The sequence below is a fragment of the Ovis aries genome, chromosome 20 (assembly GCF_016772045.2).
Source record: "Ovis aries strain OAR_USU_Benz2616 breed Rambouillet chromosome 20, ARS-UI_Ramb_v3.0, whole genome shotgun sequence".
NCBI lineage: Eukaryota > Metazoa > Chordata > Mammalia > Artiodactyla > Bovidae > Ovis > Ovis aries.
Window position 1 is genome coordinate 16,651,917 of NC_056073.1, and position 26,343 is coordinate 16,678,259.

Consider the following 26,343-nt stretch of genomic DNA (forward strand, 5'->3'; position numbering starts at 1 on the left):
CCAGCCAGGGACAGGGTACAGCCTCTGTGGGGAGGGGTGACCATACTGAGCCCTAGTTCAGCAGTCTGAGCTGGTAGGCAGGTCAGAGTGGCCCCACCCTTTGCTGTTGGAGAACACAGGGCCAGGGCTAGCTCCCTGACCTCGGCAGCTCCCCTGGGGCAGAGCCAGCCACCTGAGCTGCAGAGGGGTGGTGTGGGAGGGCCACCAGGGTGACACTTACAGGCAAGGGCTAGTCCGGGGCAGAGTCACGGTGAGCCAGGCAAAGGCCCTGCCTGAGGAGCCCGTGGCCCCAACTTGTGTGCAGGTAGCAGAGGCAGCAGGCCGTGCCGGGGGGGCATGTTGCTGTAACCAGAGGCCCAGGGGATGTTACGGTGGACAGTGCACCTGGAGGGCGGGCCCCGCAGGGTGAACCATGCTGCAGTGGCCGTGGGGCACCGGGTGTACTCCTTCGGGGGTTACTGCTCAGGCGAAGACTATGAGACGCTGCGTCAGATTGATGTGCACATTTTCAACGCAGGTAAGCGAATTCCGGGACTGTCCCTGGGTACTCGCACCAGGGAGGGCAGTGGGTGACTGAGTGAGGTTTGATGGTGGTCCCCACGGCCAAAGAGGGTGGGGGAAACCAACGTGGTTGGGGAAAAGGTGGATGGCCTGAAGGGAGGTGCCCAGGGCTGAGCAGAGCTGTGCCCACAGTGTCCTTACGTTGGACGAAGCTGCCCCCGGTGAGGCCCGCCGCCCGCGGGCAGGCTCCCGTGGTACCCTACATGCGGTATGGACACTCAACTGTCCTCATCGATGACACAGTCTTCCTTTGGGGCGGGCGGAATGACACCGAAGGGGCCTGCAATGTGCTGTATGCCTTTGACGTCAGTGAGTATGGGTCTCAGTGGCTGTGTTCTGCCAGATGGTGCCTCGGGGGGCCTGGGAAGGGTGTGTGCTGAGGGGGTGGGGGTAAGGTGCTCCGGAGTCTAGGAGGGAGTGTCAGCTTGCTTACTGGGCCCGCCCTCTGCCCTCTTCAGATACTCACAAGTGGTCAACACCCCGAGTGTCAGGAACGGTTCCTGGGGCCCGGGATGGACATTCGGCTTGTGTCCTGGGCAAGACCATGTACATTTTTGGGGGCTACGAGCAGCTGGTAGGTCTGGAAGCAATCAGAGGTTTAGGGTGGGAATGAGGAGGAAGAAGGGGAATTGAAGGTGGTGGAATGGGAGGCTTTGGTTTGCTTGCAGGTTCTGAGGTGAGGGGCTAGGAGGGTTGGGGAGTGACCCCTGCCCCTCTCTTTTATTCTTTCCTTCACTTCCTTTTTTGTCCCTGTCAGGCCGACTGCTTTTCCAATGACATCCACAAACTGGATACCAGCACCATGACATGGACCCTGATCTGTACAAAGGTCTGCCCATTTTCCTCTCTTCCAGACACCCATCCTCAATTTAAGAAACCATAGAGAGCTCAGACTGAAAGCTGACCCTCTCTCCATGCCATTTTTGCTCCTGCCCAGGGCAACCCTGCACGCTGGAGGGACTTCCACTCGGCCACAATGTTGGGCAGTCACATGTATGTCTTTGGGGGCCGGGCCGACCGTTTTGGGCCATTCCATTCCAACAATGAGATTTACTGCAACCGCATTCGTGTGTTTGACACGAGGACCGAGGCCTGGCTGGACTGTCCACCCACCCCAGTGCTACCTGAGGGGCGCCGGAGCCACTCAGCCTGTGAGTGTCTGTTAGGTCCCTGCTGAGTCCCTGTTCCCCTGCATCATTCCCACACTATTGACGCACCTCTCTGCTTCCAGTTGGCTACAACGGGGAGCTGTACATTTTTGGTGGCTATAACGCAAGGCTGAACCGGCACTTCCATGACCTCTGGAAGTTTAACCCTGGTAAAGAGCACTGCCTTTAAGAGGGAAGGAACAGGGTGCCATGGAGGTGGGATGTAAAAGGAAAGCATAATTCTGAGTAGGTGAGGGGTGCAGTGGAGAGGATATCTGGACGAGCAGGTACTGAACCTCCATTTAAACTTCTCTTCAGTGTCGTTTACTTGGAAGAAGATTGAACCTAAGGGGAAGGGGCCATGTCCCCGCCGGCGCCAGTGCTGCTGTATTGTTGGTGACAAGATTGTCCTCTTTGGGGGCACCAGGTCAGGAGGAGAGAAGGGAGGGCCGGAGCCCTTAGGAGTCAAATGACTCCCACGGGAGACATTTGAGCAAGAGAGTTTCATGGGCAGCCTTTGCTCCCCCCATCGTTTCTCTGTTTGATCCTACAGTCCGTCTCCAGAGGAAGGCCTAGGAGATGAATTCGACCTCATAGATCATTCTGACTTACACATTTTGGACTTTAGTAAGTACACTTATTCCCAAAGTGCTTCTGCCATCAGGGTCCCTGTCTTTGGATGGTGATATCCAGGACGGGACCCTTTCCTTGGCTTTGACCATCTCCCTCTCCTGTAACTCCTCCTTTAAAGGCCCTAGTCTGAAGACTCTGTGCAAACTGGCTGTGATTCAGTACAACCTGGACCAGTCCTGTTTGCCCCATGACATCAGGTACAGTGAATGGTGGGAAGGGAGGGATTAGTTGAGGATGAGTGGGCAGCACAGACATGACCTGATTGACTCAGTCTAAGTGTGGAGGAGAGAGAAGATTTTGTTCTGTAGTCTACTTGTGGAGAGGGTGCTGGAAGGAAATACAATAAAACTGTCAACTGGATACGATAGCGGGAAAAAAAAATCCAGTCTTCAAACCAAGCTCAGAAGCATCACTTCCTGAGACCTGAGCTTATACAATTATTTCTGTTAATGTGCTGAAAAAGTTTGATTAAATCTTAGAACCGAAGAAAAAAGACAAGTTAGGAGTCTCTGGATCACATTAATTCCAGAAATAAGGGCGGTTTTTTCTAGCCACTTCTCTTTGAATTCGTAGGTCTAAAATCAAGCGCCAGAAGCTACTTTGTATATAATTGTACTCTTATTGATCATTCTGTGACACTTTCCTCTCCTTGTATCAGTTCAGCTTAATTCCTCTTGCTGAGGTTCTCTGTGTTCAGTATTCAGTATTGATACTCAGGTGATAGAGGATACAGGCTGAACAGGTGGGTCCCAGGTTGGCCCAGGAGTGACACATGTCTCAAGTGCTTAATACCAAGTAGACTGCAGCCTTGGTATAAGGAGGTACTTGGTGAAATTTTGTAGAATGACCATTGTCAAAAAGAGAGGAACTGAATTTTAATATGGTGGGGTGGGTGGGTGGGGGATTTAAGAGGATGGGAGTTGAGAACAAAACCCGGCATTCCTAGTGGGAGGAGGGGCTTCCTGGTTGGATCTGAGTAGAGGAGGAAAGGTAGGTTGGGAAGTTTCATTGAGATGTATACACAGATGGTTTTCTCCAGGTGTTGGGCATAAGATTATTGATATATAAACAAAAACAGGAAGTCCACAGGAGCTTGCAGGTGGATGAGTGGGTGGTGCGTGGGACCTGATTGTTAAACCTAACAGGGCTGTAAGGAAGAGGTGGCTGTGGGTGGCTGAGCTTGAGAGAGCTGAAGGGACTGGTATGTTCATTGCTGTTTGAGCAATTCTGGATTTGGGGGCGGAGGCTCCCCCTTCTCTCCTTTCTGCCTGTCAATTTTGGCCTTCCAGGTGGGAGCTGAATGCCATGACCACCAACAGCAATATCAGTCGCCCCATCGTCTCCTCCCATGGGTAGGAGGATGTCTCTGCCACCTTCCTTCCTGAGCCTGCTGTTGTCTTCACTGCCCCTGCCCATCTCTTCCCCCGCCTGCCCCTTTGGACCTTGGACTTGGTATACCTCCGCGTGGAGTTGTTGGACTAGAGGTGTTTTCTGTGCTGTGAACTTAGTGGGGAGCTGTAGCAGGAAGGGTTAGGTCCCTTCCTCCTTGGGCCGAGGGCCCCTTCCCCTTGGTGCTCTGTCCCATTCACCTCCCTCCAACTGCTCCTGGGTTCTGCTCTGCCCCAGGTCAGCCACAGGCTGCTGGGAAGTGATGGGAATGGGAAGGAGGGAGAAGCAAGCAGTGTGTGAGCCTCAGGAGCTTCCCCTCCCCACTCCCTTTTCCACCTGTTCCCCTCTGCTTGAGCCATGGGCATTGATTGCGAGCTGAGAGGAGTTGCAGCTGTTGGCATGAAATCTCCTTCTCCCTGACCTGGGGAGGCGAGGACCAGCAGATAATCCCATCCTTCCTTGAGCTGTTGCTGTACCCTGACACTCTTAGCCAGCTCAAATTTTATACAAATGAATTAAAAATCTCCAAACGTGTGGTCTCTTTTTTTGTGGAATACGACAGAGATGGCAGGAGTTTACAGTGGGGGCAGGGTGCTGAGGCTCTGGCTTCTCAGGCAAGAGCATTAGGAAACCAAATACCGTCACGACCTGGCCGGAGTTTCTCCGGTGTGGAGTGCAGCGCCTCGCGACAAAAACGTGGCGACGTTCTGTACACGGGTGGCCGCTTTCCGCCCAGGGAGGGTACCCCGGCCGCCCACCAGCAACCCGCTCTGCCCCGCCCAGGGGTGGGCGGGATCTGCGGTGCTGACACCAAACCTTCCGGAAGGGGCGGGGCGGAAGCCTGCGTGGCGGAAGTAACGCCATTAGTCCAATACGCCGCTGAAGCCATGCCGAGAGCAAGCTACCGTGGCGGGGCGGTTGCAGGGCCTCCCAGCAGGGCTCAGGATGACGGGAGCCTGCAGAATGGTGAGGGCACGGTGCCGGGATGAGGGGAAGCGCTGAGGGCCGGGAGAGGGGCTCCGCGTCTGATGCGGGCTCACCCCGAGACTGCCAAGTTGTCTGAAAGACGCAGACACCGGGAGCGCCCCCCAACGCCCTAGAAAGTGGGGAGTGAGAGGATACTTACTGAGTTAGTTTTTTAAAGGGCAAAGAGGGTTTTTCGCAGGAAGAAAACTTACTTTCCAAAGCAGAGTCAGAAGGGCATTGATTATTGGGGAAGACTTAGGTGAAGATTCAACAAATTTCGCCACTATTGAATATCTATTGTACGCAGGCACAGTTCTAGATGCTGGAGGTACAACAGTGAGTAAAGCAGCCCAAAACTGCTCTCATGAAGCTTACTCTTTGGGGGTTAAAAAAAAGGCACGGAGACCTAAGGAATTGCATATTTTTAAAGGCTAAGTTTTATGGTATGTGAATTATTCTATAGTTTTGAGAAAGGTGATAAGAGCTTTGAAGAGAAAACGGGAGGGGTTATGGTGTTAAGTAATCACAGAAGGCCTCACTGAATAGGTGGTGGCATTTGAGAAACCCTGCGAAGGAGGTAAGGGAGCAAGCAATACAGCTGGTGAAAGTGTTACAGGCAGAGGCCAAGTCAGGTGCAGAGGAACTGAGATGGGAATATACTTGCTTGCTTAGGAACCGCTTGGAGGCCAGTTGACTGGAGAGGAGTAGGAAAGAGATAGTAGAAGAGGAGATCAGAGACAAAATGCGATAGGTCACATGGGATCTTCAGGCTATTACAAACCCAAAGCTTTTACTCTTGAGTAAGATGGAAGCCATTGGGGAGTACGGAGTCTGGAGAAAGTGATCTAAAAAATATGTATGTGGAAATGACATGGGAGCGATAAGATCAATTTGCCTCTTTTTTTGGAAAGAGAAAGCTACTTTATTATTTAAAGAAGTTAAAGTGAAAACTTCATGTCTCTAGTAGTTTCCTTCCTTTTTTAAAAAACAGTTTTTATTGGAGTATAGTTGATTTACAATACTCTGTTTGTTTTAGGGGTACAGCAAAGTGAATCAGTTATACGTATATCCACTTTTTTGGATTCTTTTCTGTATGGGTCATTACAGAGTATTGACAAGAGTTCCCCTGTGCTATACAGTTGGTCCTTATTCGCTATCTCTTTTCTATATAATAGTGTGTATATGTCAATCCCAGTCTGCCAATTTACCCCCTAATCCCAGATTTGCCTTTTAGGCATCTCTCCCATGTTCAGTGAACATGAACTTGGGCAAACTCCGAGAAACAGAGACAGGGAGGCCTGGCATGCTGCAACCCATGGAGTTGTAAAGAGTCAGACACAACTTAGTGGCTGAACACCAACAACTGGAGGCTGAAGTTGAGAGATAGCTTTGAAAGCAGTGAGACTGGTGGTTGGGCGAGCAGTAAGGAGGCTAGAGCCCTAAGTGAGGTGAGATGCTGAGCGTAAACTGAACCAGAATAAAGGTAGCTGAGCAACGAACGGAGACAGAGGTCTTTGTGGGAAAACCTGTGAAAGAGAAATTTAAAAGAGAAGGGGAAAACGAAGAGACTGTGGGTTAGTCCATCTCCAGCCTTACATGTATAGCTTCCTTAGCAAGGTGAGGCCCCAGATAGCTGGAATAGTTGGGGCGTTAGGTGTTAGTGGAGCACCATTACAACCTGTGTTGCCTGGAGCCTGCAGCGATCGGTCTAAAGGGTCACTTACCTAAGGAAGGAGGATGGGGCGATGTCTGCAGCAGTGGCAGATGCTGAGCTGAGTTGCAGTCCCCCCACCCCCACTTCCTTTCCCAGACACATCTCACATGTCATTCGAGGAGCTGTTGGAACTGCAGAGCCAAGTGGGGACTAAAGCCTACAAACAACTGGTAACAGGAAGCAGCACTAAGAAGCAGAGTTGTAGACCACCTGTCCAAAAAGCATGTGTTGCAGATAAGCACAGGTGAGGAGCAAGGCCTTTCCCGGGAGTTGGAGGGAAAGACCCCTACTTGAGTAGGTGTCTGCTTTCTTGGGTGGCAGGTGGGAGGCCTTTAATGAGACTGGCGTTCCCTTGACCTGTCCTTCACTTTTTCCATAGGCCTCTGGAAATGTCAGCCAAGGTCCGGGTGCCATTTTTGCGTCAGGTTGTCCCCATCAGTAAGAAGGTGAGGCGGAGGCAGTGAGCATTTTCTCAGGGAAAGGAGACAGAACGGTTCTCTTATATTCTCTGTTCTCTCCAAAGGTAGCCCGGGACCCCCGCTTTGATGATCTGTCAGGGGAGTATAATCCTGAGGTGTTCGATAAAACATATCAATTCCTAGATGACATCCGAGCCAGAGAGAAAGAGGTGAGTAGCATGCGGCTGGTTTGTGGGGATTCCAGGAGGGACTAGAGCACAGGTTAGAGAAGCAGAGGGGAGCAGGGCGAATCAGATTGCTAGTTGTGTGATCATTGGCAAAATACTTAACCTCTTTTCAGTTCAGTTTCCATATCACAAAAAGCTAATAGTTCCATTTCATAGTGTTACTGTGAGTTAACGTATGTGAACCTCTTAGAATGATGCTTGGCACAAAGTTTCAGGTAACATTTACAGAACGTTAACCATCATACTCATTTTCCAATATGGAGCTGGTGAAAAAGCAGCTGAAGAAGCGCCGTTCAGGGGAGGAGCATGAGAAACTACAGCACCTGCTTCAGCGAATGGTGAGAGGGTCGGAGTATGGGGCGGGAGGTGATTCACAGTCCCTGCCGTTCACCTGTCTCACTCCTCTCATCTCCGCTCCACAGGAGCAGCAAGAAATGGCCCAGAAGGAACGGAAGCGGCAGCAGGAGCTGCGCCTGGCCCTGAAGCAGGAGCGGCGGGCTCAGGCCCAGCAGGGTCATCGGCCATACTTCCTGAAGAAATGTGAGCGGGGCACAGCTACGGCCCACGAGACACAGGGGCAGAGACTGGGTAGCCATAGTGATGGATGCTGTGTTAGGGGTTCCTGGAGCTGCCTAAGGGAGGCATGAAGGCTGGATCCCATGGTAACTTAGAGGAAAGTAGAAACAGTAGTAATAGGAAGTCGTCGTTTGTAACCATTCTCATATCCCTAATGAGACTGTGGGCAGGGAGTGTCACTTATCTTTGTCATGCCCCCTCATATGTTGGGTTGGGCACAGAGAAGGAGCTCATGGTTGGTTGAATTGAGAAAGAGTGGAGTTGTGGAAGTCTGCTTTTACACACCAGTGAACCCCTGATGAGTCACATATCCCTGCGTAGTGGTTAAGAGTTACTGACCTGGGGCAAGGGGAGGCAGGGAGACTTCATCCTTTGCTTACTGATTTTCTTTCTCCTTGCCCTCTAGCTGAGCAGCGCCAGTTGGTCCTGGCTGAGAAGTTTAAGGAGCTGAAACGAAGCAAGAAGCTAGAGAGCTTCTTGAGTCGAAAGAGGCGCCGAAATGCAGGCAAGGACAGACGACATCTCCCTTTGAGCAAAGAGTAGTAAGCATCCGTGCTCAGCTCTGCTGCTGCCCCAGTGAGAAGTGCATCTGTGGGGACACCTTTGGGCTTGGCCTGTTCTTGTTCTTTCCCATTCAACGGTAAGGTCACAGCTGCCTTGGAACTCGCCTGGCCCAGAGATGACTCGAAGCCTCTTGGACTGCCTAAGAGCTGAAAAGGAAGAGCAGCTGAGCCTTCTGCCATGCTGCACTTTGTCTGCTTGGATCTGGGTCATTGTCCTCGTGTCCTCCTCCCATCCTTGCCTTAATGATTCTGATACAGAAGGAAAAGAACCTTGAGGCTGAAGGCCAGAGTCTGAGTGGCTCCCAGGACTGTGACTTCATGCAGGAACCAGTTCATAAACACTCCCGTGTCTCATCTTTTTATCCTGCTGCTTTTGTAGGTGGCCTAGAACTACTGTTTCAGGGGCCATATGTGGGTAGACAGTAAACCTAAACCTCCTACAAAGTGGGAGGTCAGATCAGAGGCCCTTCCTCCTTCAGGCCAACAGATGACACCATCATTCAAAGAGGGACCCAGTCCCACAACTCATCTTCTTAGGTTTGGTTTTAGATGCAAGGGGAGGTAGGAGGTGGGGGCAGAAAGTGTCCCTGGTGATAGGTAAGCGCAGCTGGTTCTCATTACTGTTTGGGTGGAGAATTCATACTGCCTGTGGACTGGAGTATCTTCACGCTACAGTTCAGTTTAAAGTGGTCTTTGGTTGGGAGTACCTCCAGGTATACCTGGCAGAAGCAAATGCATTCCTCTCTTTTTAAAAAATATCTACTTATTTTGGTTGTGCTGGGTCTTAGTTGCGGTTCACAGGGTCTTTGTTTCAGCGTGCAGATTCTTAGTTGCAATATGCAGAATCTAGTTTCCTGGTCAGGTTGAACTTGGGAGAGTGGAGTCTTAGCCCCTGGATCACCAGGGAATTCCCAAAATGCATTTCTCTCTTGAGGATTGTACTTTAAACCCAGGCTTCAAGGAATTCCTTCAGATAAAATTTCAAGGCATATGAGCTTATAGTGAAAACAAGCACAAAAGAAAAAAAAAAAAAAAAAGCAAGAGTCATTAGGAACAACAGGCAACAGAATCAGACCAGCAAAGTCTGAGATGTTGGAAATGTAAAATACAAAAATATAAAATGTCTTATTTATGTTTAAAGAAGAGCTATGACTGATGAAAAAATGTATCAGGACAAAATTGGTTTGATTAAAGTTTTTTGTTTAATGAAAAATACACTGACATTAGAAACTTCATGGTTTAGCAGCAGGTTAGGCACACCTAGAAAGGAAGATGAAATGGAAGTAGATGGGAAGAAGCTACACAGATGGAGCCCAGGGACAGAGAAATGGAAACTAGGGAAAAGACATCAAAGAAGTCGAAGGATAGAGTGAGGAGGTGTGACACAAATCAAGAGTTCCAGAAGAAGAGAGGGTGGTTTTCTATAGTTGATAATCTGTAAATCCTAAGAATCAGTAAGATCAGTTAATCACAGACAGTGGAGGCTGGGAACCTAGATAAATCATAGGATCTATAGGCCATGGGAAGGATTGACGTCTAAGCAGCAGCTGTAGGAACTTTTGGATGGTCCAGTGTGTAGGGACACAGCGACTCCAATTCCGGGGGCATGAGTTCCATCCCTGGAGTGGAACCTAGGATCCCCTGTGCTGCTGGGCAGGCAAAAAAAAATAGCAAAACGCAGCCTGCAAGGACGAGGTGGAGTTAGAGACTAAGACTCATTGCTTGATGCTTCCTGGTTGGGGGGAGATGATGTAGTTCTGAGGGAAGAAATGCATAAAACGTGCTTCTCCAGTGGTTGGTAGTTGAAGGCTGTAGCTACCAGGATGGTTGGCCTGGCCCAGAGAGAGTGAGGGAGCACTGTAGAGTCCCAATTGTCACGTGAATCAGTCCTAGTTTAATACCAAAACAGTGATTCTGGCTGATAAAAGCAGAAAAAGACTACTGAACTACTTGGCTCACAGAAACACTAAGAAGGCTGGAGAGAAGCTCCAAAAAGGAGTGAGTGAGAAAGTCAAAGCAGTGAGAAGCACTCCAGGTCCTAGTTCAGAGCCAGAGTCACTGTGAAGATGTCAGGATCACCGCCAAAGGTTCACTCCACTTCCCTCTGCTCTAGACCGACATGTTCCCAGTTGAGGCCTCTAGTCACCTGCCTGCAAGGGGGATGCTGGGAAAGCAAGTGTCTGGTGTTTCACATGGTGGGAGGTGAGCTCTACCTTCTTCCTAGGTTGGTGGTAGAGTGTTTCCAGGCATGAGAAGCGGGTTCAGGTGAAGACTGGTTGAAAACTGATAAATGTCCACCACAAGGCTGTATTGGCCCCCAAACTTTCAGACTGCTACTTTCCCCCTTAAGGAGGAGGCGGAGGAGATGTAGGAAAGCTCTGAGCTCCAGTTTGGGTAGGTTTGGTTGGTTTTGGTTTTTATTAACAGCTTTGTTGAGATACAATTCACGTAGCATATACTTTACCCATTTAAAGTTAACAGTTCAGTGATTTTTTAATACATTGACAGAATTGACCATCACAATTTTTTAACATTTTCAACACCCCCAAAAGAAATGCCATACCTTGTAGCAGTTACTCCTCAGTTTTTCCCAATCCCCCCAACTATAGGCAACCACTAAACCACATTCTGTCTCTGGACTGGCCGACTGGGGGACATGACTATAAACGGGATCATTATGTGGTCCTCGGTGTGCAAACCAGCTCTAGGGTTCTAAAGATCAGGGAAGCAAAAGTCACAGCCTGGGAATGTTTGCCCTGCAGAGACAGTCCCATGGGCAGGGAAGGCTACTGGTGTGCGGGAGTGCACAGGGGCAAGGAAGAGCCGTGGGAGCTGCAGTTCCTTCTAACCCAGATCCTAGAGCTTCCAGGTGGAACATGGTCCTGGGGGCCTGCAGTGGCCACAAGGGTCCTTTATCTCACCTTCCCTGTCAGCCTTAGCTCCAGAAGGCAGTGTCCAGTCAATTCCACAAACAAGGAAAATAGATCCCTGCTTGATGATCTGCTGAAGTTGCAAGCCATCCAGCTTGTGGCAAGATGGGCTTGACTCTCCAGCCTGCCAGGTGAAAGCTCTTCTAACCACATACCCTCCAAGAAGGCCCACCCCTGGAGTCCACTTAATTCCCCCAGCTGAGAGGAGGGTGCTCAGTCACTCACAGCCTGCCATCCTCACCCAAAGGACCCTGGCATGGCGTGATTCAGCCTCGGAGCTGAGGGCTCCTGTCTCCTTTCAGCCAGGAAAGTCCCCACCCTTGGCAGATCCCTGGCAGTTACCACACAGGCCAAGTAATCAAACTCCTGCATTTTATTCTGTGGAAAGCCCCGGCCCTACCTAACCCTGACCCTGTCTCCAGGGCTACCGGAAGGTAGAGAAGCTCTGGGTGCTTGTGCAGGAGGCGTAGGGCACGCCCCGGGAGCGGATCTGCAGGGTGTGGAAGGTGAGGGGTGGGTTGGGGCCCAAGGAGCCTGGGTTCAGGGACTCAGTGTGAGGCTCCATGACAGTCACGGGAACCGCATAAGACAGCCTCTGGGGCCGGTCATCCTGGCGTCTCACCGTGCCCTTGCCCAGCAGGTGCAGGATGCAGGAGAGAACGTCAGCACTGCCGCAGGTGGACCCCCTGCCAAGGCTGCTGACCAGGCCCCTGGGAGGACATGGGCCCTTCTGCCAAGCCTCCAGCACCTGGTGTGGTGGGCCGAAGGGGAAAGAGAGGTCAGGGACACCCAGCTTACCCCAACTCTAGCCCCCAGTCCAAGGACAGCGAGGCCCAACCTCACTTCTCACTCACCTACAGGGTCCACAGTGAGCCCAAGACTTCGCATGGGGATCCACCTCCTCCTGGAGACTGCCCCCCACCCCACAAGGCCCCCACCTCCTGGAGACTGCCCTCCAACTGGCAAAGCCCCCTCACCCACCACCCACCGCCACCTACCAGGCAGACAAGCTGGTCAATGTGCAGCCCCTCATCCCCATGGGCTTTGAGGATTCGGACGATGAGGCAGTTGAGAAGGTTCCGTCTCTTCTCCAAGTTCCGGCCCTCTTCATCCTCAGCTTTCAGGTATGTCTGAGCTGGGATGAGCCACACGTTGCCCCTCCGAGGCCTGGGTTCCTCGCTGCCGTCTCGAATCTTGAGCAACCCTGAAATAAGTGCTGGTCACTTGGCAGGGGTCCCCCGAGGACACTGGCCCCGGCTGAGGACACAGGCCCCAGTGCCCTAAGTACAGACCTGCTGGGGTGTCCTTTGTCTCATCAAGGTCCAGGGGGCCCCTTGACGAAGTCAGAGGCCCAATTGCCTGATTCAGCACATCTGGAGGGAGCCCCGAGTGCGCCAGCAGACTCTCCACAGAGACCGCCTTGGGAAGAAGAGGGAAGCATCAGGGCCTCCCAGGGTGGGGGGCAGGGAAGAGAGAGGGTGGAGAGAAGAAAGAGGATGGACAGGTTGCGAGAACAGGGGGGCGCGGGGGAGCTGGGCCACCTTCAGCTCGTTGAAATGCAGCAGCAGCCACATCTGCACGGTGGACACGTGCAGTGTCTGGTCCCCGAACTGCAGCTCCGCCCGGCCCAGCCATGTCCACTGCAGTCGCCTTTGCGGGGCCTGCTCCAGGGCAGGGTAGCTCTGACCTGAGGAGGGTCAGGGAGGTGGCAGGAGTCGGGGGGCTGGCGAGGACGTGCCATTGCTGGAGTTTTGTCCTCACTAACCTCTGCAGAGCCTGGGGTCCAGTGTGTCTGGACACTGGCTCTTGGTCTGAGCTTCCAGAGCTTGGCCTTCCTTGAGTCTGCCTCCTGGGTCAGCCTCAGGTATCTGGGAGCCCACCCCATGCCAGGCAGCCCGTGATCAGTGCCTCCGAGGGGTTCTCCATTTTTTTAAGGGAGACAAAGTCACGAAGTGAGAAAGGACTGGGGCTCTCTTCAAACTGGAAACACTGTCTTGAAGCTGGTAGAGAAGCTCCCTGAGGGCAAGGTCTCAGTATCACCCACCTCCTTTTCACTGCCTAGGATCAGCCTCCAGTGGGGAGCTGAGGTTATGATGACTGACCAGGAGCCAGACACCCACCACCACCTGTGGACCTCAGGTGCTTTCTGCCTCCATTCTCCCCACCATAATGGGAGTCCCAGGTCATTATTTGAAGAATAGAAACAGCAACAGTCCCGGGATCTGGTGCCGTTTCACCCCACCCCTACTCCAAACCTAAGTTCCAGTCTTTTCTTCTCAAATCTACAGGCTGCCAGGCCCAGGGGCCACCGCCAAGCCCAGGTTCTTTCCCAGCATCCTATCCTCTTCCCAGGTCCCCAGTTCCCTCAGCCCAGCTGCTCACGCTTGTTGTAGAAGTTGGAGTATCGGTTCAAGGTGCCCCTCAGGTAGGCAGGCAGGCAGGTTCTGGGGTTGAGCGTGTGGCAGATGGAGGCGGTGGGCCAGCAGCGTGGAGACAGGACGAGCACAGACACTTCTGGCATTGCCCCTTCATAGTAGAGATCCTCGCTCTCGTCCTCCTCCTCCTCCTCCCCTGCCACGCCGGCTGCTGCTGCTGCCGCCACAGCCCCAGCTTCCAGCTCAGCTTCCTCCCCGGTCCCTCTCTCATGGCCCCTGCCACTGGCGCTGGCGTCACGGCTCACCTGAAGATGGAACACAGGGTGCCCCTAAGCCAGCCGGCTCCTCAGGTCTGTCCCGAGCCTCTCTCTGCCTTCCTCTCTTCTTGCTGGTTTAGTTCCCTCCCCCGCTTCCACCTGTATCTTCTTCTCTGTGTCCTCCAGCTTCAGGAGTTCCTGATCAAGCCGCTGGAGCTGGTATACATGGAACTGGCGTTGCAGCTCCTCTGAAGTGCTCAGGCTCCGCAAGATCTCCTGGGGGAGGCGACTGGGGAAGCAGGGGCCGATCTGCTCCAGCACAGCCCCCTCCAGCCAACTCGAGCCCACGCCCAGGAGACGGTCCGCCATGTAGTGCCTGCAGCATGCACAGCCCAGGCTGAGTCTTGGTGAGGCTGCCTGGCAGGGCCTCCCACTCCAAGACTCCAGCCTACCCAGACCCCAGCCCCCAGACCCCGAGGGCTTGCCTTGCCCATCATCCTGCCTCCTCCCACCTCCCACTTCCTCGGTCCACACTCACTGGTAGTAATGCTCGAAAGTGGTGGCTATCTCCAGACCAGAGAAGATGAGGACGGTTTCCAGGCATCGTTGCAGTTGGGCCAGCATCTCCATTCCCCGGGCCCCACCGATCCGGCTGCCCTGGATCCGCTGGTCGATGTGTCGGGCAAACTGCTCGCTCACCTGGGCAGTGGGGAGAGCACAGGAAAACTGTGAAGGAGGTGAGATCGGGTGTGTTCAGGGTGGTATGATCGTAGTCAGAAACTGAAGGAGAGAATGAAGCTGGTGAGTGGGAGCACAGGGAGGAGGAGCGTCTGAGGAAGGAAATATGAATGGCCAGCAGCTTTATCAACTGGTCAACAATTATAAACAACAATTTATAAAATTCCTAAAATCATTAACAACTGTGTACATTAACAATACTGGGACTTCCCTGATGGTCCAATGGTTAAGACTCTATGCTACTGATGCTGGGGGCCCGGGTTTGTCCCGCGTGCCACAACTAAGACATGACACCCCCAAATAAATTCAGTAAAATAACATTTAAAAAAAATACTAACAATGATAAACATGATTTTCACATTTAGCATGTCTAAAATCCAACAATGATAATTTAACACAAGGAGACAAGCACACAAGGCCACTGAGATAAAGTGAGTCACATAAATTTTCTGATTTGTGAACTTGGAGGGAAGGGTCTTCATCTATCTTCAGCTCTTATCACAGTGCCTGACACATGTTAAAAGTGTTAGTTGGTCAGTCATGTCCCAAGTCTTTGTGACCCCATGGACTGTAGCCCACTAGGTTCCCCCTGTCCGTGGGATTCGGCAGGCAGTAATACTGGAGTGGGTTAAGCACTTGGAATAATAGGAACGGTGGAGGAAATTACAGTACATCCATTTGATGGGCTCTATGCAAAAATTTGAGGACAAATAGCAACATGAAAATGACTTTTAATGTAAGGGTCAAAAAAAACAGGATAAAGCATTTAGCTACTTGTGGGTAAAACTAAGTGAAATCAAGCATGCAAGTAGAAGAAGGTATGCAAAGATATATTAGAATGGCACAAAGCAGGTCATTTTTTACTTTTATCTTTGTGTGTGTGTGTGTGTGTGAGATCTTAGTTCCTTGCCCAGGGATTGAATTTGGGCCCACAGCAGTGAAAGTACAGGGTCCTAACCACTGGGCCACCAGGGAATTCCCTTTTTTTTTTTTTCCAGATTTTTGATAACATGGGTCTATAGCAATACATGCTTCTTGCTGAGTGGGAATGTAGGGGGTGGGCAACTCTGAGGAGGGGAAGAGAGAGTTTGAGGAGAGAGGTCCCAGGGCAGGGGACACAGGAGGCTTACGTGGGCAGCTCTGAGGAAAGGCAGCTTCAGCAGGGCACCAGCACAGCCATTCTGCAGCGCCAGCAAAAAGGCTGCCCGTGGCCCAAACAGCTCGGAGCTCGCCTTCTGCAGATTACTGAAGTGTTCGCAGTAGCGGGGCACAAAGTCATCATCCCGCCAGCGTGAGGTCAGAAAGCTGTGCACCTGGAGGGTGGGAGTTGGCAGCGTGAAGGCAACCCAGCACGCCGGGGGCACAGCCCCGCCCGCCCACCCGCCCGGCTGGCCGGCCCACCCGCCCGGCTGGCCGGCCCACCTGCTGCTCCACCACCGCCCGCCAGCAGCGGGTCAGGTTTCTCATGATGCTGCTGGGAAGCCCCCGGGTGGCCAGGGAGCTCCAGTCATGGCTTCTGTTTCTGCCCTCTGTGGACACAGCGGGAGGGGCAGAGGAAGGGTAGGGGCAGCTCCTCAGCTCCTGGGTCCCCCATCCAGGGCTGAGCTCAGGGGGTCTTTCTGGACATGCTGCCCACTGAAATGATGCTCCCCGGTGGGGGTGACACAAACCAGGAGGCGAGCAGCAGGCTGAGCGTGCAGGGAGGGGACAGTGAGGAAGGAGACGCCCCCCAGCCAGCTCCCGGCACTCACTGGGCCGAGGCGTGGCCGCCTGCAGGGAGGGGACAGTGAGGAAGGAGATGCCCCCCCAGCCAGCTCCTGGCACTCACTGGGCCGAGGCGAGGCCGCCACCGCGGGGGGCGCTTCACAGGGCTCCACGTGCACCAGCAGGTGGGTGAGACGGCGCACCCGGGAGGAGAACGCTGCTGCGCGGCTCTGCGGGTTGTGGGCAGCCTCCCGACACTCCAGGTACTGGTCCAACAGCCAGCCCAGGGGGCTGACGCCTTCTTCATCTGGAGGCGGGGGAAGAACAAGCTAAGGCAGGGCGAGTGTGCAGAGGCTGCTGGGGAGGCTGGCCTGGATGGGCGTGCAGAGGAGAGCAATGGACTGCCACAGGAGGGGAGGGAGCAAGGCCCCTCCTGACTGTGTGGGGTCAGCTGACACCCGGGACACATGGAAAGGAGGCGCCCCTGGGCTGTGAGAAGCCGAGGGCGTGGGGAGGCTGAATGAGTGCGGGTGCCAAATGGGCCAAAGGCGTCACCCAGGAAAGAGCAAGCAGGGACTGGAGAGTGGGACTGAGCACCGGGATGGTGAATGGGCCGGGGCAGGGGCGGTTACCAGGGCAGGTGATGTTCTGCACCAGGGGGCTGACCAAGGCCTCCCAGCAGGTCTTGCCCAGTGCCTGGGCGGCCTCTTCGTCAGGGAGGAAGTGACTGGCAAAGTTCTGCTCGTGGCGTAGGGCACCGTTGAGTCTGGGGAGGGGAGGGGGTGGGAAGGTGTTGGGGGCTGCAAGCCCAAGTCTGCCAGCCTGAAACTGCAGGCTACCCCTCAGGCACACAGGCGCACACGTGCTCGCACACCTGGAGCTCAGGTGCAGGAGCCCCCTGCGGTCCTCCGCGATGTCCTGGCTCCAAGCCTGTGCCCGGACCATGTAGAAGAGGCGCGTGTGGCGGCACAGCTGCTCCCGGAACACCGGCCAGAAGGTGGGCTTGGGGCCCAGGACCTCCAACCCCCGAATGCGCGTGTCAATGCCGCCCTGCAACGCACACAGGCCCGTTTCCACCGGCCCCACACACTCCTCAGGATGGGCTGGAGTGCTGGTCCAAGAACTGCAAGTCACAGGGTGCAGAGCGTGGGGCCCACGCCCCCCACCCCATGTCCCCCAGCCCCACCTGCTGGCAGCGCTTTATGCGGATCTGGATGACGGGCCAGACGCAGCTCAGGTTCTCCAGGAGGACCACCCGGCTGGCGGAGGGCATCACATTCACCTGGCGGGGTGGGGGGCAAGCAGAGAGCACGGTCACCGCCCGGTGTGTGGATGGGAGTGCTGAAGGCACCCTAGTCTGCTTCTGTGCCCTGCTGTCCCTCCTTCCCCCAGCCCTGGGGTGCATGGGGTCCTGACGGAGGGGGTCCCAATGCTATCCTCACTGCCCGGGGCCTGATGCCATCACAGGGGCACACGGACAGACTTCACCTTCTATGGGGCTCAAGATGGAGGAACACGGGCCTTTAGGGATCTGGGCAGGAGGGCGGATCCCATGAGGGGTGGCCAAACGGCACAAGGGGCCCTACCGAGTTGAGTTCCGTGTTAAGGGAGGTGGCGCTGTCGCCCCCGAACACCACCACCCTGGCCGGCATGTAGCTCAAGTCCTCGCTAGCCACCAGCAGAGCCAGCTGCCTGGGAGGGGCGAGGGCAGAGGGACCAGTCAGCTCCAGATCCAGTCGGGTGCCCACAGACACGGCCAAGGGGACCTTCTGGTCACGTTCAGGGGGACGGGGGCCCTCCCCAAGACCAACAGCAGGGAAGTCGCGAGAAGGCGAGGGTGTGTGTCAGGTGCAGGCCCGGGGCGCGCTACCTGATGAGGGTGCCCTGCTGCATGTGCAGGGTGATACGGTGGGAGCCCGCGCTGCCGTTGGACTCCCAGTAGGTCTTGGGGTTGCGGTCCGTCAGCTTGCTGGCCCGGTGTGGGTTGGACGACACCTCCACCTTCTCCCAGCACTTGTCCTCCTTCACCTCCATGCTGGAGCCTGCGGGCACACGGGAAGGGGTGGTGGTCACAGCCTGGCAGATGCGGGGGGGGGAAACACTTGGAGGTGTGGAGACTCGGGGTGGTGAGGGTACACGCACGAACCCTGGCACAGGTATCTGAGGAACACATCGAAGAAGGGGATGTTGATGGGGCGGTGGGTTCGTCTGTGGTCTTCGATCTGGCCCAGCACCATCTGCAGCCAGGACATGGAGAGAAAGGGTGCAGGGAGGGGGCAGGGACATGGAGACACGCGTGGAGGAAAAACCAGCAGCTCTGGGACCACTTCCATGCCACTGGCAGAGCAGGGTCAGCGAGCCAAGAGCGGCTGAGAACCAATGCTCCTCAGGTTCACTAGACTCACCTGCCTTCCAACTTCAGAAACACACACCCTTTCCTCTGCCACCGCTAGGATTTCACACTCTCACCCAGCTGTGAACCCACCAGCGCCCCCTGACCTTCCCCCTGACCTGGATACAGCCTCCCAGGATGTTGGTGGTGAGCTTCCGGTAGAGGTGGGCGTGCTTCTCGCACTTGAACACCATATCCCGCAGCTCCTGAGCCAGCTCCAGCTTTCCCAGGTGCTTTTCTAGGGCCTTGGAGATGGCATCCCGGGCTCCCAGCTGATTGAGCACCACGGCATAGTCCCTGCTCACGGAGGCCAGGCGGTGCAGGAAGAGGATCAGCTCCTGGAGCACCTGGGATGGGCGTGGGGGCGGTGAATAAAGGGGATGGACCACAAGTCATCTTCAACAGTGCTGACTACACACCTACTATGTGCCGGGGCTACTGCAGTGAACACAGAGTGAGGAAGTGAAGAGATAGGGATGGGGCTTCCCAAAGAATCCGCCTGCCAACGCAGGGTACACAGGTTCAACCCCTGGTCCGGGAAGATCCCCCATGCCTTGGGACAGCTAAGCCCATGCGCCACAACTACTGAGGCCAAGCTCTAGAACCCGTGAGCTGCAACTACCGAAGTGCACGCACCTAGAGCTTGTGTTGCACAACAAGAGAAGTCACCGCAATGAGAACCCCATGCACCACAATGAAAAGCAGCTCTCGCTTGGCACAACTAGAGACGGCTCATGCGCAGCAACAAAGACCCAGTGTGGTCATAAGTAATACACAAATTAATAAAAAGAAAATAAGCAGCTTGAGAACTCAGCATTAAAAAAGAGAGAGAGACAGGGATGGGGAGGTGTGAGGGCTTGGTGAAGTTGGAGAACCAAACAAACTGCAATGGGAAAGCCAAGAGGTGCCCTGGACCTGGGGTTGTGGACCACTGACTACGCTGGCAACAGGTGCCGGGGGCATCTCTGCTTGTTTCCTCTCAGGCCCAGCTGTCCCAAGAACCAGCTGTGGGGCTGGGTTTTGAGATGCTCAGGCCCCAAGGAGAGAGACCTGAGGGCAAGGAGGGGGCCAAGAGGGAGATGTGTGTAAGTAAGCCCACCATAGCGCTAAAACCTGGGGAGCAGCCAAAGGGGTGTGTTGCAAACATGCACTGCCGCCACGACTCTAGTTCTCTGACCTCTTCCCAAGCCTTCAGTACCCAGGAGCGCTCCAGGGCAGGCGGCTGTGATGGTTCCCCCCTGCCTCCTTCACTCCCTTTTCCTCCACAGGCTCAGCCAAACAGGAGCCACTGAGGCTATTCTTTGTTGTTGGAGTTTTGGGGGCACTCATTTTTATCTTTTTTTTTGGCCATGCCCCAGCATAGGGGATCTTAGTTCCCTAACCAGAGATCCGACCAGTGCCCCTTATAGGGGAAGCACCACCTGAGGAAGTCTCCACTGAGGCTCTTAATGTAACATAAATATAACCTTTTATGTAACAAAAAGAGATGGCAAGTAAGATCACTTCTGGGCTTGTTTATCTAAGGAAACACAGGAAAGATACATAAATGAATACAAGTGGTTACCCAAAAGAGGCACAGTGGGGGGCATTGGGAAAACAGGGGACTCAGGTGGGAGTGAGAATTTGCAGTTTATACCTTGTTACACTGCTCTTATTTGTGAACTCTGTGCAGTATGACCTTTTTAAAATACATATATAATTCAGTGTCAAACACAAAACCCAAAGCAAGAGCACAAAGGCTCCATGGTGCCCTTCTGAGCCCCACCCAGGGTGGGTGGGTGTCTGCCTTGCCAGAAGCTGCCTGGCCTCCTCCCCCCTCAGCATCTCCCCAGGGCAGGGTAGGGGTACCTCTCGGTCAGTGTTTGGGGACCGCAGGCAGGCCATGCAGGCGTCCATGGCTTCATGCCAGGGGAGCAGCAGTGCCTCAGGGAAATCCACCAGCTGCATCAGGATTCTAGGGAGTGTGGGGCAGGGCGGGAGGAGAGAGATGCAGAGTCAGGCTCAGAGACCCCTCTGCCCCGCCCCGCCCCACCGCACCCCCTCACCTCAGAACGGCCAGGTGCAGGGGCTTGTTGGCAGCAGGCGTGTCGAGGCTCCGCATGAGCACAAGGAAGGGCTGGGGCTGCCGCTGCAGCTGCAGAAGGAGGGGCCTGGCCTCTCCCTGCCGGGGCCCCTCTGAGCGGAACGCTCCCTCCAGATCCAGGAAGATTTTCCCAGCCGGACCGAAACCCTCTGCCAGACGCTGCAGCGGCGTGTTGGAGCCCTGAGTCGGAGCTTCTTTTGCTACAGGAGAGAGGAAGTCACAATAATTGGCCACTGTTAGTTACAGAAGGGTCAGAAGAGGAGAGACACATTCCTAACTCTCTTGTTTCCTCTCTTCTCCTAAAAATGTTTTTGATTTTTTTGTTCCCCCTAAAAGTTAGGTTCTGGGGATCTCAGAGCTCTTAATGTACTTGTAAGACAGCTTCATGACAAACTTTTTATTTTGTTTTCTTAAAATAGCAAGGGAGGGACTTCCCTGGCAGTCTAGCTCTGTGCTTCCACTGTAGAGGGCTGGGTTCGGTCTCTGGACGGGGAGCTAAGATCTCAAAGGTTGCGAGGTGAGGGTCCCCCTCCAAAATTAAGCAGAAGAACTTCCCATCCACAAGCAGAAGAGCATTTTCCAGAAGCAGGCAATAATCTGTTTTTCCCTCCAGCAGAAAAAATTCAACGTGAGGGCTTTCAGGGCATCAAATCTCTTGCAATGTTTGTTCTGTTTGGCTGTGCCTCTCACCTTGCAGGATCTTAGTTCCCCGACCAGGGGTTAAATCCAGGCCACTGTAGTGGAAGTGCCAAGTCTTAACCACTGGACCGCCAGGGACTTGCCACAATGTTCTAACCTTACATCCTCCTTCATTCTTTGGAGGGAGCACAACATCTGCTTTTCCATTCACTGCTAATCTCAACATTTCAGACTTCCTAAAGTGCCATCGGTCTCAAGACAGGATTGCACAAAATCCAGCACAGACGTCTCTCCTGGCCTAATGCCCTTGGAGAGGCCACTACGCAGAGCTGCTGTCTGTGTGGCACCCCACCTTCCACTCTGGCTGCATCAGCTGATTCCTGAGGCTGGGCCTGGGCTTCCAACAGGGACAGGTAGGCCGGCTGCCCTGCCAGGGCCTCGGGCCCGTACTTCCTGTAGACGCGGCAGTTGAGCAGGTCCCTGAGGGCGCTGTCGTCGAGTCGCTGTGGCAGAGCCAGCAGCAGGTCTTGGGCCAACTCCGTGGGCACGGCCAGTTCAGCCAGGACCTCATCATCCAGAACCTGCCATCAGGGGAGACGCTCTCGCTGCAGGCGGCTCTACCCGCCCGCAGAGGCGCTTGCCGGGGAAGGGTTCTCTGCATGCACCTTCTCCACCCCGAACCTCTCATGGCAGGCGGCTCCTCCCAAACAGGTAGCCAATCCCAAACATCCTAGAGCCCTCCCCTGCAGCCCCTTACACTGTCGGCCTCTGTTTCCCATCCCGAGCCTTCCACACCCCCTAACACAGTCCGGCTCTACCTCCCCGTCCAGGTTCTCCTGAAGGATCTGGAGAACCTCCTGATGGTCGGGGCCATCCAGCTTCTTGATGAAGAAGAGGAGCTCCCACCACTCGGCCTGGGTCAGATGTTCACTCTCCTCAGCGTCCTCGTCCTCAGGCAACACGTAGGGCACAGCATAGAGCTCGGTCATGGGCTTCCAGTGCCAGGATGGCAGGGCTGTGGAAATGGGCCACAGGGTGCAGAGATGTCACTGCCCGACCCCGCCGGACCACTGCTCCGAGCTGACCCCTGCTTCCTCTCTGGGCTCACCTGTACCCACAGCTGCACTGACTGCTGCCCCCTGGTACTCATCAGCAGCCTCAACCATGTTCTCAATGTCTTCCTCAAAGCCCAGAATCTCCAGCATGTGCCAGTGCACCCAATAGGTACGGCCTGTTGACTCCCACAGCACCTGGGGGAAATGGGAAAAACAGAGAGGGAAGGGGCCAAGAGCTTACTTAGTAACTGGCTATGACCTGATGATGAATGTGGACACACAGCCCTCAGGGTGACCACCTGGCCAGGTCTGGAGAAACCTCCAAAGAGCAGAACACATGAAAGCCAATTGAGCACGTAAAGGACGCCTTCTCTAAACAGGAACATCTTTCTTGTCTCCTACCCTTGGTGGCTTTTTTTTTTTTTAGTATTTATTTATTTGGCTGCCCCGGGTCTTAGTTTCAGTACGTGAGATCTTCGATCTTCATTGGAGCATGCGGGATCTTAGTTGCAGAGCGTGGGATCTAATTCCCAGACCAGGGATCGAATTGGGGGCCCCTGCACTGGGAACGTGGAGTCTTAATCACTGACCACCAGGGAAGTCCCTATTCTTGGTGGCTTATGCCCTTATACTTCCTCCTGGCCTTAACCACACTGTCTTGCTGAACTTGACCTTTGGAACGGTCTCATTGTTACCAGGTTCTTCGTGGGAGTGAGCCTCCCTGACCTCAGAGTCTTCTACAGACACATTTTCTCAGCCCTCCAAATGGCTCCTCTCTCAATCGCTAACGCCCCTTTACCCTCCCAAGCTTACTGAGGGTTTTCACTTTGAGTAGCACCAGCATGAAGCATGAAGCCCCAGCGATGCCCCACGCAGACAGACCCCCAGCAGTGGCCCTGCTCACCTGCACAGGGGGCACGCCATTGTTGCTCTGCCGGAACTCGCCCTCATCGCCTGCGCTGATCTCCTCGTAGTCATCCAGCATCCGTACTCGCATGCCCGGCTGCAGCGCATCCCGCACATACAAGGCATAGGTATTGCCACTGGCAAACTCAGAGCGAGGTCGAAACCTCCTTGACCTCCTGCGGGAAGGCAAGGCCTGGGCAGGTGGGAGCCCTGGGCCCTCATCCACCGGCTGGGGCTGGAAGATGGAACCGGAGGGCTGTCCCGAGGGCCCCTGTCTGCTCCAGGCCTGGTCCCAGCGCATGGCCTGCACCAGCTCTGAGATCAGCGTGCCCATGGCCATGCTGAACTCCAGCTCCAGGCGACCCCTCTCCCCACTCAGCTCCTCAGGAGTGGAGTTCGGGGCTCCTGCTTCTGCAGCAGTGTCATTCAACTGATCCAGGAGGAAGGTGACATGCAAATAGCGCTTCACCAGGGAGAAGAGCAGCCTTCCTGGGACCTGCAGGACACAAACTTTGGTCTACACTGACCTTGTTTCAGCTTTCTCTCCACACTGCTCTCTGAGGGCAGGTGCAAAGGCCTGGCCCTCAGGTTTTGTCCACAGCTCCCTCCCAACACCCCCCACAGAATACCTGTGGCAGCTGAATGCCCTCAAAAGACATCGGGTGTTCAGAGAGCGTGGCCTGTGCAAACAGTGCCAGCAGAGCACAGCGGCTGTCAAAATCCAGGTGTTTCTCAATGGCCTCTTGCTGGCTTAGTGAGAAAAGGATCTGGGTCCGGGTCCCTGGAACCCACATTCCAATCAGTAACAGCTCCTAACCTCATCCTTCCCAGACCCCTCTTGTGGACCCTCTACTCTTAGTTCACGCCTTTTGCTGACACACAGCAGAATAACATAATTTGCTGATTTGCTCCAAAAGCCAAAGCTTACTATATTATTCTACCTTATTATTGCCTCATCTGCAAAAATTTAAGTCTAAACTCTTCCTCTGCCTAGGAAAACAGTTAATAAGAGGTTTCTGAAGATTCAGTCTTCCCTTTCTGCAGAGATGCCCACACTCACCTTCCCACCTCCCTCTCTCCAATGCGAAGAGAAGGGTCACAGAATCATTTACATGCTGCTGAGATCAGAGGCCTATCATAGGGCCCTGTGAGATGTTAAGCTGACCCAGCCCCTCTCCAGCTCCCCTTTCCTCCCCACGCTGCCCCTCACCAGCATCATGGGAGGCCAGGGCTTGAATCATCCGGCCCGCACTCCAGCGAATCTGATAATCGGGACTGCTAAGCATGTGCATGAGCAGGTCCAGGACCCTTGGGTCTTTGAAGACCCCGGTGAGGGGCTCAATGCTGGCGTAGGCACTGAGCACGTGGACAGTGTGGAGCAGAGGAGCGGGAGGAATGGTGCCCACACATTCCTCCAGCTGCCGAAGCGCCCTCTGAATCAGAGACTTCACGTCGGTTTCCATCTCCCCCAGCACGGATTTGTCCAGCGCTCCAGCCTCCCCTGCTGTCTCCTGGGAGGGCCCGATGACCTGGCCATCTTCGCCCAGCATCTTGTGGCAGTTGGCATAGATTTCATCATTGGACATCCATAGCAGGATGTGCTCAGCCTTGCAATCCACGTGGTTGGAGCCCCCTTCCCCGTCATCCCCACGCCGGAGGATGAGCCAGCGGATCTGGTACTCAGGATGTCCATCATGGCCCACTCGCTGGCGGATCAGCTCCTCCGGATAAGCGTGCAAGCCAGGCCCCAGGGGCACTCTGAATTCCCTGTAACGGAGTTCCCCCACCATCTTGGCACCTGGCAACACAAGGGAAAGAGAACAGGCAAGCCAGAGTGAGAAGTCAGAAAATCAAAGACATCCAGGAGTTGGGACAGCAAATGTGGCAACAGCTGTCAGGCTGGGTGGGGTGAAGCAGGGTCCAGGAGTTGCCTGCTCTAGGCTGGGTGGGGCCAGGCCTAAGCAGAGGAATACCGGGGAGTTTGTTCTGAAAGAACTCAAAATTGGCGGGCTAAAAGGCGAGTCCAAGGCCCAGCGTGCAGCATGGAGGGAGCTCCTTTGGAGCAGTGGGGAGGGGACAGTGGAGGCAGGGAAGCCTTGGAATTAAAATGAATCCCAGGGCCCTGGACAGGCGGCAGCGGACCTGGGAAGGGGGTATGCGATGCCCAGAGGGATGTGTGTTTTTGGGGTGTTGAGGATCGAGAACAGAGTGTGTATGCAAAGGGGTGGTAGTAGCTCTAATGGCTGAAGCACGGGAGAGTCTGCAGGAACACAAGACGCCGAGCTCTGGTGAAGGAGCGAGGGCACAGGGCCCGACGGGCTGGGAGGAGGGGCTGGTGGGCTGAAGGCACCCAAGGCTGGAGCCACTTGAGCATCAGGGTCGGTGGGGGCGACGTGAGGACCCCGAACAGTGTGCACAGAAGACCTGGTGGATGAGGGGCGCGCGGTTTGGGGGAACCAGGATGGAAGGCCGAAGAAGCCAGGGGCGCGCGGCAAGGTACGGGGTGGGGGAGGGGGCTAGGCCAAAGAAACCAGAATCCCAAGGCGCAGCGGGATAGGGGACTCGAAGACCGGGGGTGGAGGGCTGGGGGTGAGTGGGCGGAAGAAAACCCGGGCTCGGGGCGGGGGGCCGCGGCGGGGCTCGGGCCACCTCAGAAGCCGATGGGGGTCCCAGGGCGAGGCCTGTCTTTCGCCGAGCTAGGAACGCGGCACAGACGATGGCGGCGGCGCTGGCGGAGATTTGGGCTCCGCCTGGGCCCCCCGAAGGGGTCGAGGCGGAGAGGCGGGAGGGGGCGTGTCTCCGCAGGCCTGGAGGCCGCAGGGGGCGTGGCGCGCGGGCCCCAGCGCCCGGGACGCCCGGCGGCCGTCAGCGCCCCGCCCGCGCGCAGGTCCGCGGCCTCCCGGGCCCGAAAGGGCGGGGCCCGTCCCCCACCCGCCCGCCTCCGGGAGCCCCGCCGCCCGCCTGCCCCGAGCCGCCACTCATTTCCGCCGAGCAGGGCGGAACACTGGGGGCCCCGGGGGAGCGCCGGGGCGGAGCCGCCGCTGCCACCTCGGCGACGCACGGCGCCT

The 26,343-nt window shown here is 55.1% G+C and overlaps 2 protein-coding genes across 4 annotated transcripts in view; one reads left to right on the forward strand and one right to left on the reverse strand.

The window, feature by feature from the left end:
- Positions 1-9,411, forward strand: part of KLHDC3 (kelch domain containing 3) — an 11,401-nt gene extending 1,990 nt beyond the window's left edge. The window contains exons 2-15 of one of the 3 annotated variants that reach the window (XM_027959222.3): positions 305-517; positions 694-870; positions 1,020-1,135; positions 1,319-1,390; positions 1,499-1,712; positions 1,793-1,879; positions 2,028-2,136; positions 2,263-2,336; positions 6,508-6,655; positions 6,791-6,857; positions 6,935-7,039; positions 7,321-7,395; positions 7,480-7,597; positions 8,040-9,411. In XM_027959222.3, the coding sequence (XP_027815023.1) occupies positions 364-517; positions 694-870; positions 1,020-1,135; positions 1,319-1,390; positions 1,499-1,712; positions 1,793-1,879; positions 2,028-2,136; positions 2,263-2,336; positions 6,508-6,655; positions 6,791-6,857; positions 6,935-7,039; positions 7,321-7,395; positions 7,480-7,597; positions 8,040-8,176 (1,653 nt within the window). In that variant the 5' untranslated portion in view covers positions 305-363 and the 3' untranslated portion in view covers positions 8,177-9,411. Of the gene's footprint in view, positions 1-304; positions 518-693; positions 871-1,019; positions 1,136-1,318; positions 1,391-1,498; positions 1,713-1,792; positions 1,880-2,027; positions 2,137-2,262; positions 2,337-2,460; positions 2,540-3,631; positions 4,266-4,596; positions 4,698-6,507; positions 6,656-6,790; positions 6,858-6,934; positions 7,040-7,320; positions 7,396-7,479; positions 7,598-8,039 lie in introns of those variants that run through there. The other 2 variants (XM_004018833.6, XM_004018835.6) reach the window with 2 other exon arrangements.
- Positions 9,412-10,591: 1,180 nt separating this feature from the next.
- CUL7 (cullin 7) lies at positions 10,592-26,281 on the reverse strand. Its single transcript, XM_027959218.3, has 26 exons — positions 25,925-26,281; positions 24,486-25,073; positions 23,905-24,056; positions 23,274-23,771; positions 22,423-22,564; positions 22,133-22,329; positions 21,667-21,895; positions 20,638-20,875; positions 20,441-20,546; positions 18,712-18,939; positions 18,347-18,437; positions 18,071-18,242; positions 17,787-17,892; positions 17,387-17,482; positions 17,075-17,250; positions 16,833-16,966; positions 16,325-16,507; positions 15,919-16,025; positions 15,627-15,809; positions 14,297-14,457; positions 13,918-14,134; positions 13,509-13,806; positions 12,668-12,813; positions 12,419-12,545; positions 12,125-12,330; positions 10,592-11,874 (listed from the first exon to the last, which is right to left on the reverse strand). Exons 2-26 carry the CDS (start codon positions 25,063-25,065, stop codon positions 11,551-11,553), a joined length of 5,097 nt encoding a protein of 1,698 aa, XP_027815019.1. The 5' UTR covers positions 25,066-25,073; positions 25,925-26,281; the 3' UTR covers positions 10,592-11,550.
- Positions 26,282-26,343: the final 62 nt, after the last annotated feature.